The sequence below is a fragment of the Ochotona princeps genome, chromosome 8, assembly GCF_030435755.1.
Source record: "Ochotona princeps isolate mOchPri1 chromosome 8, mOchPri1.hap1, whole genome shotgun sequence".
NCBI lineage: Eukaryota > Metazoa > Chordata > Mammalia > Lagomorpha > Ochotonidae > Ochotona > Ochotona princeps.
In genome coordinates this window covers 82,325,228-82,338,698 of record NC_080839.1, presented here as the reverse complement: position 1 = coordinate 82,338,698, position 13,471 = coordinate 82,325,228, and the positions used below count along the sequence as shown (strand labels likewise).

The 13,471-nt window shown below is 57.5% G+C and overlaps 1 protein-coding gene across 1 annotated transcript in view; it reads right to left on the bottom strand.

Moving 5' to 3' along the window:
- Positions 1-13,471, bottom strand: part of MYT1L (myelin transcription factor 1 like) — a 128,193-nt gene that overhangs the window by 12,526 nt on the left and 102,196 nt on the right. The window contains exons 15-17 of the mRNA XM_004582577.4: positions 10,851-10,934; positions 9,475-9,696; positions 3,549-3,640 (exon numbers count right to left, since the gene is read on the bottom strand). Coding sequence (XP_004582634.2) covers positions 3,549-3,640; positions 9,475-9,696; positions 10,851-10,934 — 398 coding nt within the window. The remainder of the gene's footprint in view (positions 1-3,548; positions 3,641-9,474; positions 9,697-10,850; positions 10,935-13,471) is intronic.

Genomic DNA, 13,471 nt, shown 5'->3' with positions numbered 1-13,471 from the left:
GGTGCAGCATGTAGACTCCAAGTTTTGTTTGCTCTGAAAATTGAAATTGAAATGGAGCTCCTCTCCCAATGCTAAAAACCCACACCTAAAATTCTCCATCATAAGTTCTATAGCATCTTGCAAACATTCCTGAAGCCGCTCCATCTTCAGGCCCTTCCTCCAGGCAGCCTCTGGACGCGTTCCCTACACATACAGACATACAGGCTTGGGGTCTCCTGCTCCGAGACACTTGGGGTGAGAGTAAGCTGGGGTGCACATCTTTTCAAGACCCTGGAATGTTCCAGAAACACTGGCAAAGGGTGTCATTCGTGCTCTGTAAGTAGCACGTACCACCTGCAGGGAACTCATCTGGATTTCCACCACACCTGCAGTTTCACTGTGACGGTCCTCGTGCTCTCGTCTGCACTCCACTGCCTTGGCTTTGGGGTCCTGGCACTCACACTGTGCTGAGGGGTGCATGAGTCCAGCAAGGCCCACGCTGCAGAGCCTGCAGCAGGCATGTCTGTCCATCAGTACTCGATAGATGAGCTCAGTGCAGATCTGTGCAGACTGTCCACTGCCCCAAGCACAGGCCGGGCCTCACCCTCTGCTCCTCACCCTGGGCCATGCCTGCTTTCTCATGGGCATATCCCGTGAGAACTCCCCTTTCCCAACTGGGGGTGCTAAGGGCTGAGTGCTGGGTGATTCTCCTGCAGGGAAGAGTGGGAGCAGAGAGAATGGCTTCAGGGATTCAACGGGAAGCCATAATTGCACAGGCAGAGTCTGCCCTGTGCCTCTCGGCTCACACAATGTGACATGTGATCCTAGACGCTTCTCTCCTCTTACCACTGGGCTAGGTTCAGATGGATGTTTCTGGATGCCTGTGTTATATGTGAAAGTGGGAAAACAACCCAGGGTGGGCTTTGCACCCAGAAGATAAGAAAAAAAAGAGCGAGCCTGCTTTCCATAGCAAGGGCCATAGGTAGCTGACCTGACTGGCTGTGGCATGACCTTGTAGCTGTGATGTGACTGGTGTGGCTGTGGTATGGCCTGGTGGCTGTGGTGTGGTCTGGTGGCTATGGTATAACCTTGTATGGCTGTGGTGTGACCTTATAGCTGTGGTGTGACATTGTAGCTGTGGTGTGACCTTGTAGCTGTGGTGTGACCTGGTGGCTGTGGTGTGGTCTGGTGGCTATGGTATAACCTTGTATGGCTGTGGTGTGACCTTATAGCTGTGGTGTGACATTGTGGCTATAGTACGATCTTGTAGCTGTGGTGTGACCTGGTGGCTGTGGTGTGGTCTGGTGGCTATGGTATAACCTTGTATGGCTGTGGTGTGATCTTGTAGCTGTGGTATGACATTGTGGCTATGGTGTGATCTTATAGCTGTGGTGTGACCTGGTGGCTGTGGTGTGGTCTGGTGGCTATGGTGTGACCTTGTAGCTGTGGTGTGACCTCATAGCTGTGGTATGACGTTGTGGCTGTGGTATGATCTTATAGCTGTGGTGTGACCTGGTGGCTATGGTGTGACCTTATAGCTATGGTGTGACATTGTGGCTGTAGTATGACCTTATAGCTGTGGTGTGACCTGGTGGCTTTGGTGTGACCTGGTGGCTGTGGTGTGGTCTGGTGGCTGTGGTATGACCTTATAGCTGTGGTGTGACCTCGTGGCTGTAGTGTGACCTGGTGGCTGTGGTGTGGTCTGGTGTGACCTTATAGCTATCGTGTGACATTGTGGCTGTAGTATGACCTTATAGCTGTGGTGTGACCTGGTGGCTGTGGTGTGACCTTGTAGCTGTGGTGTGACCTGGTGGCTGTGGTGCGGTCTGGTGGCTGTGGTGTGTGAGCAGCCATTTGGGAAGTAAGTGCTACTGTTCTGTCCCTGAGGTCTAGCGGCTGGCCCTGCCCTTGTTCTTGACTTGACCATACAAACATGGTTGTAGCAACTCACGCCTAGGGTTTGGTAAGAAATCTCTTTGGACCCATAGGATTGGTTCTGCATGAACAAACCAGCAGTAGGAGCAGCCTGGGCACCAGCACTGCTGGGGTCTGGGGGAGCCCATGGGGTGGTTTCTGCCCTGAGTGGTGGAAGCAGGGCTTCTATGCCTCTGTCCTTGGTGACACACACCCCAGGGGCCACAGCAGAAAAGTCTCTGCCCCCAAACTCCAACAATGCCAATGGTGACTCCACAGTGTGCACTGCACTAGGGAAATGCCGAGGACTACCCAGCAGGCGAGTTGGGCCCATGGGCAGCCTGTGCCTGCATACTCCCACAGGCATGGGGTCTGGCTGCTGGCGCCTTCACTTCATATGCGCAGGATGACTCACCCTGGCCTGCAAGAGGGCATGCACAGGTTCAGACCAGTGGTGGGCACCTGCACTCATAGGCAGTTCACCCTGTTTCTTGCCCCATACCAGTGAAGCCACTGGCTGGGCAAGGAGGAGCCCCCTCATCCACTTGGCTTTCCTGCTCAGTTCTTTCTGAAATAGTATCTTTCACCTTGGGGTACGGCAGAGAAACACAGCCTGCCATGTTTCCCAGTGCCAAGTACACGTGCAGTGAGCTGACCGGCAGGGAAAGACCCAGGAGACATTTCTTCCTGTCTCTGTGGCTCAGCACAGGACTCCGTGGTGACCAACAGTGCATGCGGACATCCCGCGGCTCAGCTCAGGGCTCCTCAAGTTCATCATGCAGACACTGATTGATGCTCATCTTTCATACACCTCATGAGACAGAAGTGACCTCTGGTGGGTGCCGGCCTGCAGGACCAGCCGCTGGCACAAATGAGCTAAATTTGGTCCCTTTCCTGCTGACTGACAGTGTGGCCCAGTAGGGGCAGCACTTCTGTAGGCAGCTGCACATCCCGCTCAAGCCTTTCACAAAGTCGTTTGATGATGATGGAAGACCCCACGGTGCAGCTAGGACCCCAACAGGCTGCATCCTGGCCTGTGACCTCTGCTGGCTTTGCCGCAACCCCTCCCAGGTGGCAGAGGGGCAGGCCAAACTCCTCCTGGTGATCGGCCACTGGGCTGTCACCTTGGAGCTCGTGCCTGGCAGGACCGACATCCTCCAAAGCCACAGGACTCCGTCATCCTTGCTTGGCACCCCCTCAGGTGATGGGAGCCACACTGAGGCTGTGTCTGGAATTGCCGATGGGCTGAGCAAATGGAGGGGGTGCTGGATACAGCCCAGGCCCCAGCTCCCTCTCTTCTGCCCCCCACGCACCCTCTGACTTTCCCTGCAGAGCGTGCCTGCACAGGTGACCAGCAAGAGACCCTCAGGAGGACATAGGCCTTGAAGGCCTCAGCCAGCACAGCTCAGACGCTGAGCCTGGACGGGTAAGAAGAGGCAGGCTCTGAGCCCCACCACCTCTGTTGCAGAGACCAAGGGTCAGAGGTGGACAAGCAGAAGCCCCAGGACCCTGACAAGTGGGAGATGCAACGGGGAAACCTGTGGCATCAGTGTCGGCTGTGTAGGGATTGGAGCAGGGCCTCTGAATTGCGCCTCTCAGTCAAGGGCACAGGCTGCTAGCCTTGCCCAAGCGCTGGTGGGGACGGGGCTGCTCACCGTTGCTGGCCCGCTGCTTGATGGTCAGCATCTGTTCTCCTGACAGTTTTGCCTTCTTCATGGCGGACGTGGCTCGCGGGCATCCTGACAAGCTGTGGGCAAGGAGATACTGGTGAGCCCTGGTCTCCGCGGGCCCCGTGGGTCGGAAGGCAGACACAGCTCTGCATGTGTGCAACAGCCAGGTAGCAGCCGAGGCTGTCGGCAAGTAGGACAGGACAGAGCCCATGGAGTGAGTGCTGGGCCTATGCACGGTGCTCTGTGTGGGGGCACCTCATGTGCTCAGATGGCAGCAGCAGGCCGGCTACCTCGGCTACCTCGGCTACCTCGGCGGAGCGGTGGGGGACTGGACCCCTTGGCAGTACCTGCTCCTCACCGAGCTGCCCTCAGGGCTGTAAAGACTGTCCATGGCGTGACCGCACGGGGCTCCAAGGACTCCTTCAACACGGAGGCCTCCTGCCTGCACCCCACCCCTTGAATCAGTCCGCTGCTCTCGCTCTGCAGCACCCACCCACACCCTCACCGCACATCTGGGGGTGGGTGACTGATGGCTGCCTCCCCTCCCTTTGGAGCCGTGCCTCCTGAGTCCCTGGCCAGAGGCACACTGGTTTGGCAGCTGGGACAGAGGGAGACGGCTGTCATTCTCTGCTGCTCTTCTGAAGTCCCCTGTCGCAGGGGAGGCCCCAGGCTTGTGTCTCCAAGCCCCTTGTCCTGACGGCTGTCAATCACACATCTGCTCCAAGAGAGTCTAGCCCAGGGCTGTTTCCACGTGAAGGCTCCACGCTTCCCAAGTTGAGTTTACGCCAACCCAGGACCTGACCCCTGCAGGCGGCCTGAGGCAGAGGGAAGCCCTTGAAGGGCAGTGTGGGTCTGGCCTGGATCACCCCACTCTGCTCCACATCCTGTCAATATGAGATGGAAGCTTCCAGCGCTTGTCACTGATGGATAGGGCCCAAGATTTCCCTTTGTGAAACAAGCAGGGGTTCTGAGAAGACAAACGCCTCCTGCAGTAATGTGCCTGCACTGTAAACCACTTCCGCTTCTGGAAGCCAAACATACTGAGCCAAGACTGAATTCTCTTAGCCTGAGTGACTGCCCCCACAGCCCCCAGCAGCCCGCATCCTCTCCCTGTGCATCTGTTGGGGCACCACAGAACCAGCTGTGTGAGGCAGCAGGCACACTGCCCCCCACGCCTGACGATGTGCGAGACGGGACTGGGCAGGGGCTGCCCAGGCCTCAGCCCCTGGTGGCCTTCATCTCCTCCATCGGGGGTTCCACCTGCCAGCTGCTTCTCCAGCCAGGGGTGAGCCTGGCTGGTCATGCCAGGTCACCTCTGCTACCCCAAAGGCACTGCACTGAAACCGGTCAGACGTCGCCCTGATTCCTCCCATGTCCCAATGGCAGTTACAGCTCCCCGAGGGTGAATCGCTGAGTGTGTAGGTGGCAGGGCCTCGGGCCTGTGGCCGGGGGCTGGCTCCCAACACCCTGAGGACGGCTGAGGACAGCAGTGAGGACAGTCGGATGCCACCCCTGTGAGATTCCAGTTAATCAACTGCCCACTGGGAACAGCCCTTTACGCATGGCTTTGGGAGTGTGAGACGCGAGCGGGTTTGGGAGACTAAATTAGGAAACAAAGGCCCTAGGGACGCAGTGTTCTTCTCAGCGCCATGGGTCCCGCCATTCCGATCCAGTGACTGCATGGCCAGCCTGGGTCACTTTTGGAAGGGAGCCCTGAGTGAAGGCAGGCGCAGGGGTCACACTGCCATCTAGTGGTGACGCATGCGGTCGGGCCCCAGCTCTGGGAGGCCGGGGTCTGGGCAGGACGCGCCCCTCCCCAGGTGCAGAGAGTCAGCCCGAGGTGGGGGACACCGTGCCTGTCATGTGCCTCTCTGTATCAGGACTAACAACTGCCTGGGGCTCAGAGTTGAAGCCATGAGACCACAGTCCTGGGAAGCACGGGCAGCTGAGGGTTAACCAGCTGCTCCCCAGCCAGCCAGGGGCCCCAGACGTCTGGCAGCAGGCGCCAGCACCAGGAATCTCTGTGAGGGTTCCTGTGGGAGGGGGAGACAGCTGGCCTGGAAGCCTCTTCCTGGGGCAGCACCCTGAAGAGAGCTGTGCAAGGGACACTTCCCGGGACCTGCAAGGGCAGCCGTGTGTGCGCTCAGACCTGATGCCACACAGCGTGGCCGCTCAGGGTGTCACCATGGCAAGGCGTGCTGTGCGGTGCAACGCCTGTGTGCCAGGCTGCAGCAGTGACTGCGGGCTGATCCTCTAGTCCACGTGAACGAAGCCAGGGTGACCCAGAGCATTTGCATCAGTACTTGGTTTCTGCACGTGAGCAGCCACAGCCTCAGCTGCCTCTCACGCCCCAGGCTCACAGGGGCAGCTGTTTCTGCATTTGCTTTCCTGGACTCCCTGCACTCAATGCAGAGCCCTGCTGCTGGGCTCCCTTCTCAATCCAACAGCCAGGAGATTCTGCAGAAAACTCCGTGTTTCAGAAGTAGCCTGCCCAGGCCACCACAGCTGGTCCCCTGCTGAGGAGCAGGGTGACCCTGGCGCGAGGCCAGCTCTTCAGGAGCCAGGCCCCCTTCCCATGGGCACCTCTGAACACACCAGGTCTGTCGGCACATGTGACAGACCTACTCTGGCGGGACTCTGATGCCTATGAATGGACGGGGTAGGAAACTGAGGGTCCTTCCATATCACATTCCACAGGCTGGGTGGGCCACCTCTCTGAAGGAGGGGGTTTGGAGGGACTGGAAAGCCCCAGACCCATTCGCAGCATCAGAGTATAGGGAGAGAGTGGGTGAGTTTCGTGGAAGGAGGCCACACCCATGGGGGACACAAAGGGGAGAGGTCTCTCTCTCTCTCTCTCTCTCTCTCTCTCACACTCACTCACTCACACACACACACACACACACACACACACACACGCCTTCAGCAGCAGGAGCTTGCTCCAAGGGCACAGGCCAGACCCTGCCTCCAAGGCTGGAGTTCAGAGAATTGCCTGGAGGGATTCTTTAAATCACAGCAAAGATCTTTAAAGGTCAGGACTGAAATAAACAACTGGTAACAGCAAAATGACTTAGAAGTTAGGATCTCAGAGAAGTTGTCAGGGAAACTGTTGTCGCAGGAAGCCAGGGTCCAGAGAGGCAACAGGTTAACCTTGTACTGGGGTTCCACCAAGCAGGTCCCAGCCACCTGCTGCCTCTCACAGCACTCCCCCTGCACCACTCCGTCCTCTGTCAAATGGACGTCCTTCTCAAGGGCCCGGGGCAACCCCAGCGGTCCGTGCCCTCCGCTGAGGGACAGTGTTGGGAACACCCACAGGGTCCGAGCTGCATCCCGCTCTTGCTGCTCACAACCTCAGCCTGGTGGGTGCATCAGCCATCAGCCGCTGTCACAAGTGCAGCAGCAACGGGCAGGCAGCAGATGGCGTCCTCATCACTCCATCAACGTGGCCGGCCCTTGCACAGGCTTCCTTCCTGCAAGTCCTGGGGTCGGAGCCTCTGCTCAGGCCCGCGCCTCTCACGGTGCCTGCCGGGCCCTTGCATGACCTCGGTGGAAAGCCAAGACCTCAGCCCCGAGCTTTTCTGGCTTTTTGTTTTGGTAATTGCCTTTCTCTCACTTTCTCATTCTCTCCACCTTTCCTGAAACTTTTGAAGGTAGCTGGTTATGAAATCTTTGAAGTATTTTTTGAAAAAATATTTTACCTTCTCCTTATATGACTTGTGGAATATTCCTCAACTTCATTTGCTAACTCTCTTGGTGAACAGTCTCCTTCACTTCTTTTTCTTAGGAGATCTTTCCCCTGAATGTTTCTAGGATCATTAACACAATACATTTTAATATTCTTTCCATTCTTGGTTTGGTCTCATGAAAATTACAGGTTGTTAGAAAGGTTTCTTCTCTTTCCAGAAATGTCTCTGTTTTCTGTGAGATCCCCACCCCCTTCTTTCAGGCTTGCTTCTGTCCTGCGATGCAGTGTTTTCCTTAAAAGGTTGGACACCTCAGGCTGCTCGTCCTCTTTGGCCAGCCCCGAGCCGAGCCTTCCTCTGCTCCTCTCGGGAGCTCCGGCCCCGCACAGCCTGGTTCCACAGGGCGGGTGGCAGAGCCGCCTCCTGTCCTCGCTCCTGTTCCCGGCTGGGACATAGGTCCAGAGCTCCAGGTACCTCCCAGGATCTATGCTGCCTGTGCTCCCCAGTGGAGTGGGGAGAGGGGGTGTGCTCCTTCCCCATCCTCTTCCTGGCTCCCCCCTGGCTCCGGCACTGCTTGCCACCCATGGAACCGGCGACAGTAAAGACTGTATTCCAAGCTTTGTGCCTCCAAAGATTCCACGCCATGATCAAGCGACGCCCCATGGCAGACCCAGCAGCTCCCAGCCCGTGGCCCCCCTGTGAGGATGGGGCATGCTGTGCTCCTGGTGCCAGAGCCAGCTGGCAGGCAGTCAGGTGGGAGGCTGTGGGGCCCAGAGGCCTCCTGCAGCCTGGGTTGACGGCAGCACCAGAAAGTGCCAAATGTGCTTTGTCTGCCAAAAACTGGCACGAGCCGTATGGCTGCGGCCTGCACGCGCCCCTTCAGACTGGCAAGACCTGAAGACAACCAGGTTTTCCCAGGCTGCACTTCAACCGCAGACACGGCACTAAAATGCGAGTGGGAAAAAGCTGCTGTGTCTGTGGAACCTGCGGGAAAGTGAAGCCAGTGAGCCTCCCACGCTTGCACCGAGGCTGGCCCTGACAGCCTGGGACTCTGGCCTGAGGAAGGCCATTCCTGCCAACCGTGGGTGGCGAGGACTGTGGCATGGCTCTCGCTGCCTCTCCCTTGGCCTCAGGAGCTCCTGACCTGCCTCCCCAGGTCTGCTGCTCACACATAAGGCCCTGCCTGGGTGGCACCACAGCTCTCTCCCACACCCTAGCCCGGGCCCTTGGGGCTGAGCTCGGACCTTCCTAATCAGCCCAGCCTCCTCAGACCTGTCCACCCCTCACCTCCAGAGAAGCCCGTGGCCTCTTGGGATGGCTGGCCCCTGGCCCTGTGGAATGTACCCTGGGAGGGTCCCAGGTGAGCAGGCCTGGCTGCGGCTGAGCCTTCTTAGAATCAGATGTGTGTTTCTAGAAACCCTCCCAGATGGCTTCCCCAAGCACACCTCAGATGTGTGCAGATGGGGCTGGGGGGGGCACCCTTGGGGTCTGTGAGCTGGAACAAGCCGTGTGGGACCCACACAGCTTGTGCCTGCCTCACATGGTGGGCGACCAACTGAGGGAGGTTTTTGAAAGCAGATGGCGACGCCTGATTTGGGAAAGGTTGAGAGATTAGGTCCAAGAAAGGACCAGAGCAGGCATTTACTGAATCATTGAAAACCTCTCCGTAAAAATCTCTAGGACTTGGAGCAGGTGACCGGAGCAGGTGACCGGCACAGTGGTCAAGGTGCTGCCCGCAATGCCCACAGAGCATGAGGTGCCTGGACACGTGCCAGGTTTAGGTCCCCATTTCAGTGCAGCAGCGCCATGCTGTGGGGCGGGGCGTCTGCACCACCACTCAGTGGAGGGTCCCCGGGCTGGGGGCTCAGAGTGTCAACTCTGCGCGGGGCAGGGCTCTGCCTCCCCTCAGACCCTTCCCTGCCCATGTGGCACCCCTGACTCCACAAAGCGGGCCTCCTCAGAGACACTGCCCCACCCCCACGCACTTCTTTTCTGAAGTCAAGCAAATACGAACTGCTGTGACCTCCTGGCTCTTCTGAGAATGCCGCCACACACCTGGTGAGCCAGAGAGTGCCCCCTCTCTCCCTGGGGGGCGGGCACACTGACAGCTGATGCCTCCTGACATCTCCCAAATCTCCAGGGGCGCCTGGATCCGCCCACCTGAGCGCATGGAGGCCGCTGGGCCTGGCCTGTCTGCACCCAAGGATGCAGCGCATGGAGGCCGCACTCACCTGCGGTGCGTGAGGAAGCTGCCGCTGACGTGGCCAGAGCCGTCACAGCCCGGCGTGGGGCAGGACATGCCTTCCGTCTTGACAGACTTCCAGGAGAACTGCGAGCCATTGAGGTACCCATCCTTCTGTCTCTTGGCGGCCAGTGGGCACCCCGAGGCGCTGCGGTGGGAGGCATACTTCCCGGTGATGTGGCCCTGCCCGTCGCAGCCGGGCACTGGACACCTGGACAGCAGACAGAGGGGACGGGTCATCCTCCTGCTACCACAGCCCGGAGCCTGTGCAGGCAGGCCTCAAACCCCGACCTGCAGGAAAAAGCAGCCCTCATGCTCCCGGGGATGAGTGGGTCAGAAGAGTAGCAGAAGACAGGGAAAGAAAAAAAGGGAGAGAAAGGAACACGAAAGCAGGGAGTGATGGAGAAAGAAAAAAGGATGGAAATGGAGAAACGGAAAAAGGAAAATCAATGAGAATGAGGAAAAAGGGACAGGTAAGGACAATTCAGAAAAGCTACCGCCACCCAATGGCGCGCTGGCGATTGCACCCCGAGGAGCCGGCGAACCACGGCTGGGGCGGTAAGCAAAGGGCGCTGTGATGGGGGGCCATTGCAGGGTGACTAGTATGTGTATAAACAAAAATTAAATGTCAAGTTATTCTTTATTCATTGGTTTATTTGTGAGGCAGAGAGACAACCAGAAAGAGTCCAGGAGAGAGAGAGAGAGAGAGAGCGCTGCCATCTGCTGGTTCACTCCCCAAATGCCCAGGGTGGCCAGGGATGCGCATATGGCCCTGGGCCCTTCCATGGGAAACACAGCAGTTTTGCCAGCAGGAGAGAAGGCCCCTGTTTTTCTGGGGGCTGTGTCCTGTGGAAGCCATGGCACCCCTAGCAGTGAGTTCAGACATCAGATCCAGAGGGGATTTGAAGGGCAGCTCCTAGGACCATAGGTACGAGTCGTGGCCAGACCGCAGCACAGCAGAACCCCCATCACTAACGTAGTCCCGTGCGATTAACTGATCCTATTCTGTGCCATTCATTGTTTGTTTTAAGTCAAACTCTTTCTCTAAGGACATGGATGATATTGCAATCTCCAGGGGTTACAGCCTGTTTTGGGGGGATTGCAGCCGCATGGGGCAGGCAGGCACAAGGGCAGGGCTGGTGGCTGGCAGGTGGGAGGGTCAGCCCCTGACGCCTCTTGGGCCTCAGAACCAGCTGTGTACTCCTGAGTTAGAACTCAGAGGCTGGTCAAGGGTGACTTCTGGCATCATCATCATCAGGGAAGCCTGCTCCAGCCTTCTGCCATGACCCGGGGCAAGGGGTGGACTGGTGCCTGGGAGCTGGATGCTGGTGGAACCCGGCCTCAGGGCAGCTGTGGTCCTCCTACCTGATGGGTTCCTGGTCCTCCTTGTCCTCTTTGCTCTGCGCCACCCGGATGCCGCTCTTCTTGGCTCGGGGGCACCCTGAAAGGCTGAAGAGGAAGCACCAGTCAGTCAGAGAGTAGCTCTGGGTAGGAAAATTAAACCCAGACAAGTCGCCACACTCTTCCTTCCGGGTAGGCTCAAGCCCTCTGGCCTGCCTGGGGCAGCCCAGCACCCAGGGAGAAATGGAGGCTGCAGGAGCCTCTGGAAGGATACAGGGAGCGTTTTGTGACCAGAGTGAAGGAGGGAGAGAGGGAGAGAGGGAAAGAGGGAGAAAGGGAGAAGCAAGTGGACAGCGCATGGGCAGGAGAGGCAGCCTGGCCCTGAGCAGCAAGTCCACTGTCCTTCTCAAGTCTGTCCTGGGATGGAGCAGGGCCCTCGAGGCTGCCCCAATTCAGCTGAAATACACACAGTGGCTATACCCATGGAGGGTGATGGCAGCTGGATGTGTGCAGCCTACACAGCAGTGGGCACATTGCATGTGTTGAGTAAGCACTCTGGGCAGAGGGAGGTAGGTGCCTGGCGGTGGGGGACCCAGCCCCAGGCTTCCGTGGTGGCAGACACTGGGCCAGCAGTAGGGGGTTACCCTTCCTAGGCCTTGCCCTCCAGGTCAGAACAGGTGGTCTGGAGTTCCCAGGGGAGACACAGCACCTCACAGGCCCTGGGGGGCACTCCCAGGTCCCTGCCTCTGCCTCTCCCTGGCCTGGCACCCCTCCACTCCCCCCTGCTAGGTTAGAATGCAGGACCTGGGCATGTTCAGGTGCTCTTCTAAGGGGTGCTGCTCAGGACTAGCTGTCCCCAAGGCCCACCCACCTGCCGCAGCCTCCTAGTGTCTCCCTGCACAGCTTGCCTGTTCTGCCTGCCAGACCCTGCGAGTGTTCCTTCCTTCCAGAAGTTTCTGCTTCCCCACAGCAACTGCAAGGCAATGTTCCTGCAGGTGCTTGTGTGCTCCCTGCCTGTGGGTCCCTGCCAGGGTAGGAGGGCGGCAGTGAGTGCCCCAGTCCCTGCCAGGGTGGGCGGGCTGCAGGTGAGTGCCCCAGTCCCTGCCAGGGTGGGAGGGCTGCAGGTGAGTGCCCCAGTCCCTGCCAGGTGCTGCATGAGTGAATTTATGAGCAGGGGGACCTGGGCCGAGGGTGGGAGGGCTGCCCAGATGCTGCAGTTAAGGCATCCCCATTGGGGTTTGCCTAACGGGGACCCCATGCCTGCTCTTGCTTCCTCCTCTCCTACCAAGCCCGAGTGTCACTGCCCTGTCCAGGGAACTGCCCAGCTCAGCGCAGCCCCTCCAGGTTCTGTGCCTCCATGGCACACCCACGCTCCAGGTTTGCACCTGTCCCAGTGCCTCTCTGGTCACTCCCTGTGACCTCATGCTGTCCTGTGGCGCTGCCCACAGATCAGCCCCTTCTGTGGTTTGTCAGCTAACTTTGCTGCTGTGAGACAGATGGCAGCAAGGCAGGTCAGCAGCTCTTCCAGCTCGGATCCACAGGTCAGGAGGAGTCGGCTTAGCTAACGGTGGGCTTCTCCCCCTTCCCCCACAGAAGGGCTTGGTGCCCAGGTAGTTAGGAACACGCCTCCAGTGCAGTGCTCGAATTGGAGTGCTGAGCTCTGGCCATGCCTGGATGCAGGGTCGGTGTTAGTGCATGGGCAGTCCTGCATGCATGCTGCTTTCTGTGCATGGCAGCCAGCAGGTACCCACAGTACCCAGTACAAGCAGTGTTAGAGCATATAGTACCCTGCCCACAGTACCTGACACGTGCGGTGCTACTGCATATAGTACTCTGCCCACAGTACCCAACATGTGTGGTGTTACTCTACATAGTACCCTGTCCACAGACCTCAACATATCCAGTGTTATTGCACATAGTGCCCTGCTCACAGTACCCAACATGTGTGGTGTTACTGCATGTAGTAACCTGCTCACAGTACCCAACACATGCAGTGTTATTGCACATAGTACCCTCCTCACAGTACCCAACACATGCGGTTGTTACTGCATATAGTACCTTGCCCACAGTACCTAGTACATGCAGTGTTACTGCACATAGTACTCTGCTCACAGTACCCAACACATGTGGTGTTACTGCATGTAGTAACCTGCTAACAGTACCCAACATGTGCAGTGTTACTACATATAGTACCCTACTCACAATACCCAACACATGTGGTGTTACTGTACACAGTGCCTTGCCCACAGTACCCAGTACATGTGGTGTTACTGCACATAGTACCCTGCTCACAGTACCCAACATGTGCAGTGTTACTACACATAGTACCCTACTCACAGTACCTGACACACCCAGTGTTTCTGTGTATAGTAAGTACCCTGAGCTCAGCACTTAGGACATCTAGTGGTACTAAATATAGTAAGCATCCTGCACACAGCACACAGTGCATCTAGTAGTACCTTCACACAGGACTCAATGTACTCTAGTCTTACTTTAAAAGTACTCTAGCAATAGTGCATGTAGTAAGTACTCAAATCAACAGCACTTTCCAACTCCATTGGTTCACCCTGGAATAATTTATTCTGGATGTAGATCATAATTTACATTTAAGCCTACATTGTCTTAATCACAGATTATGGAATACT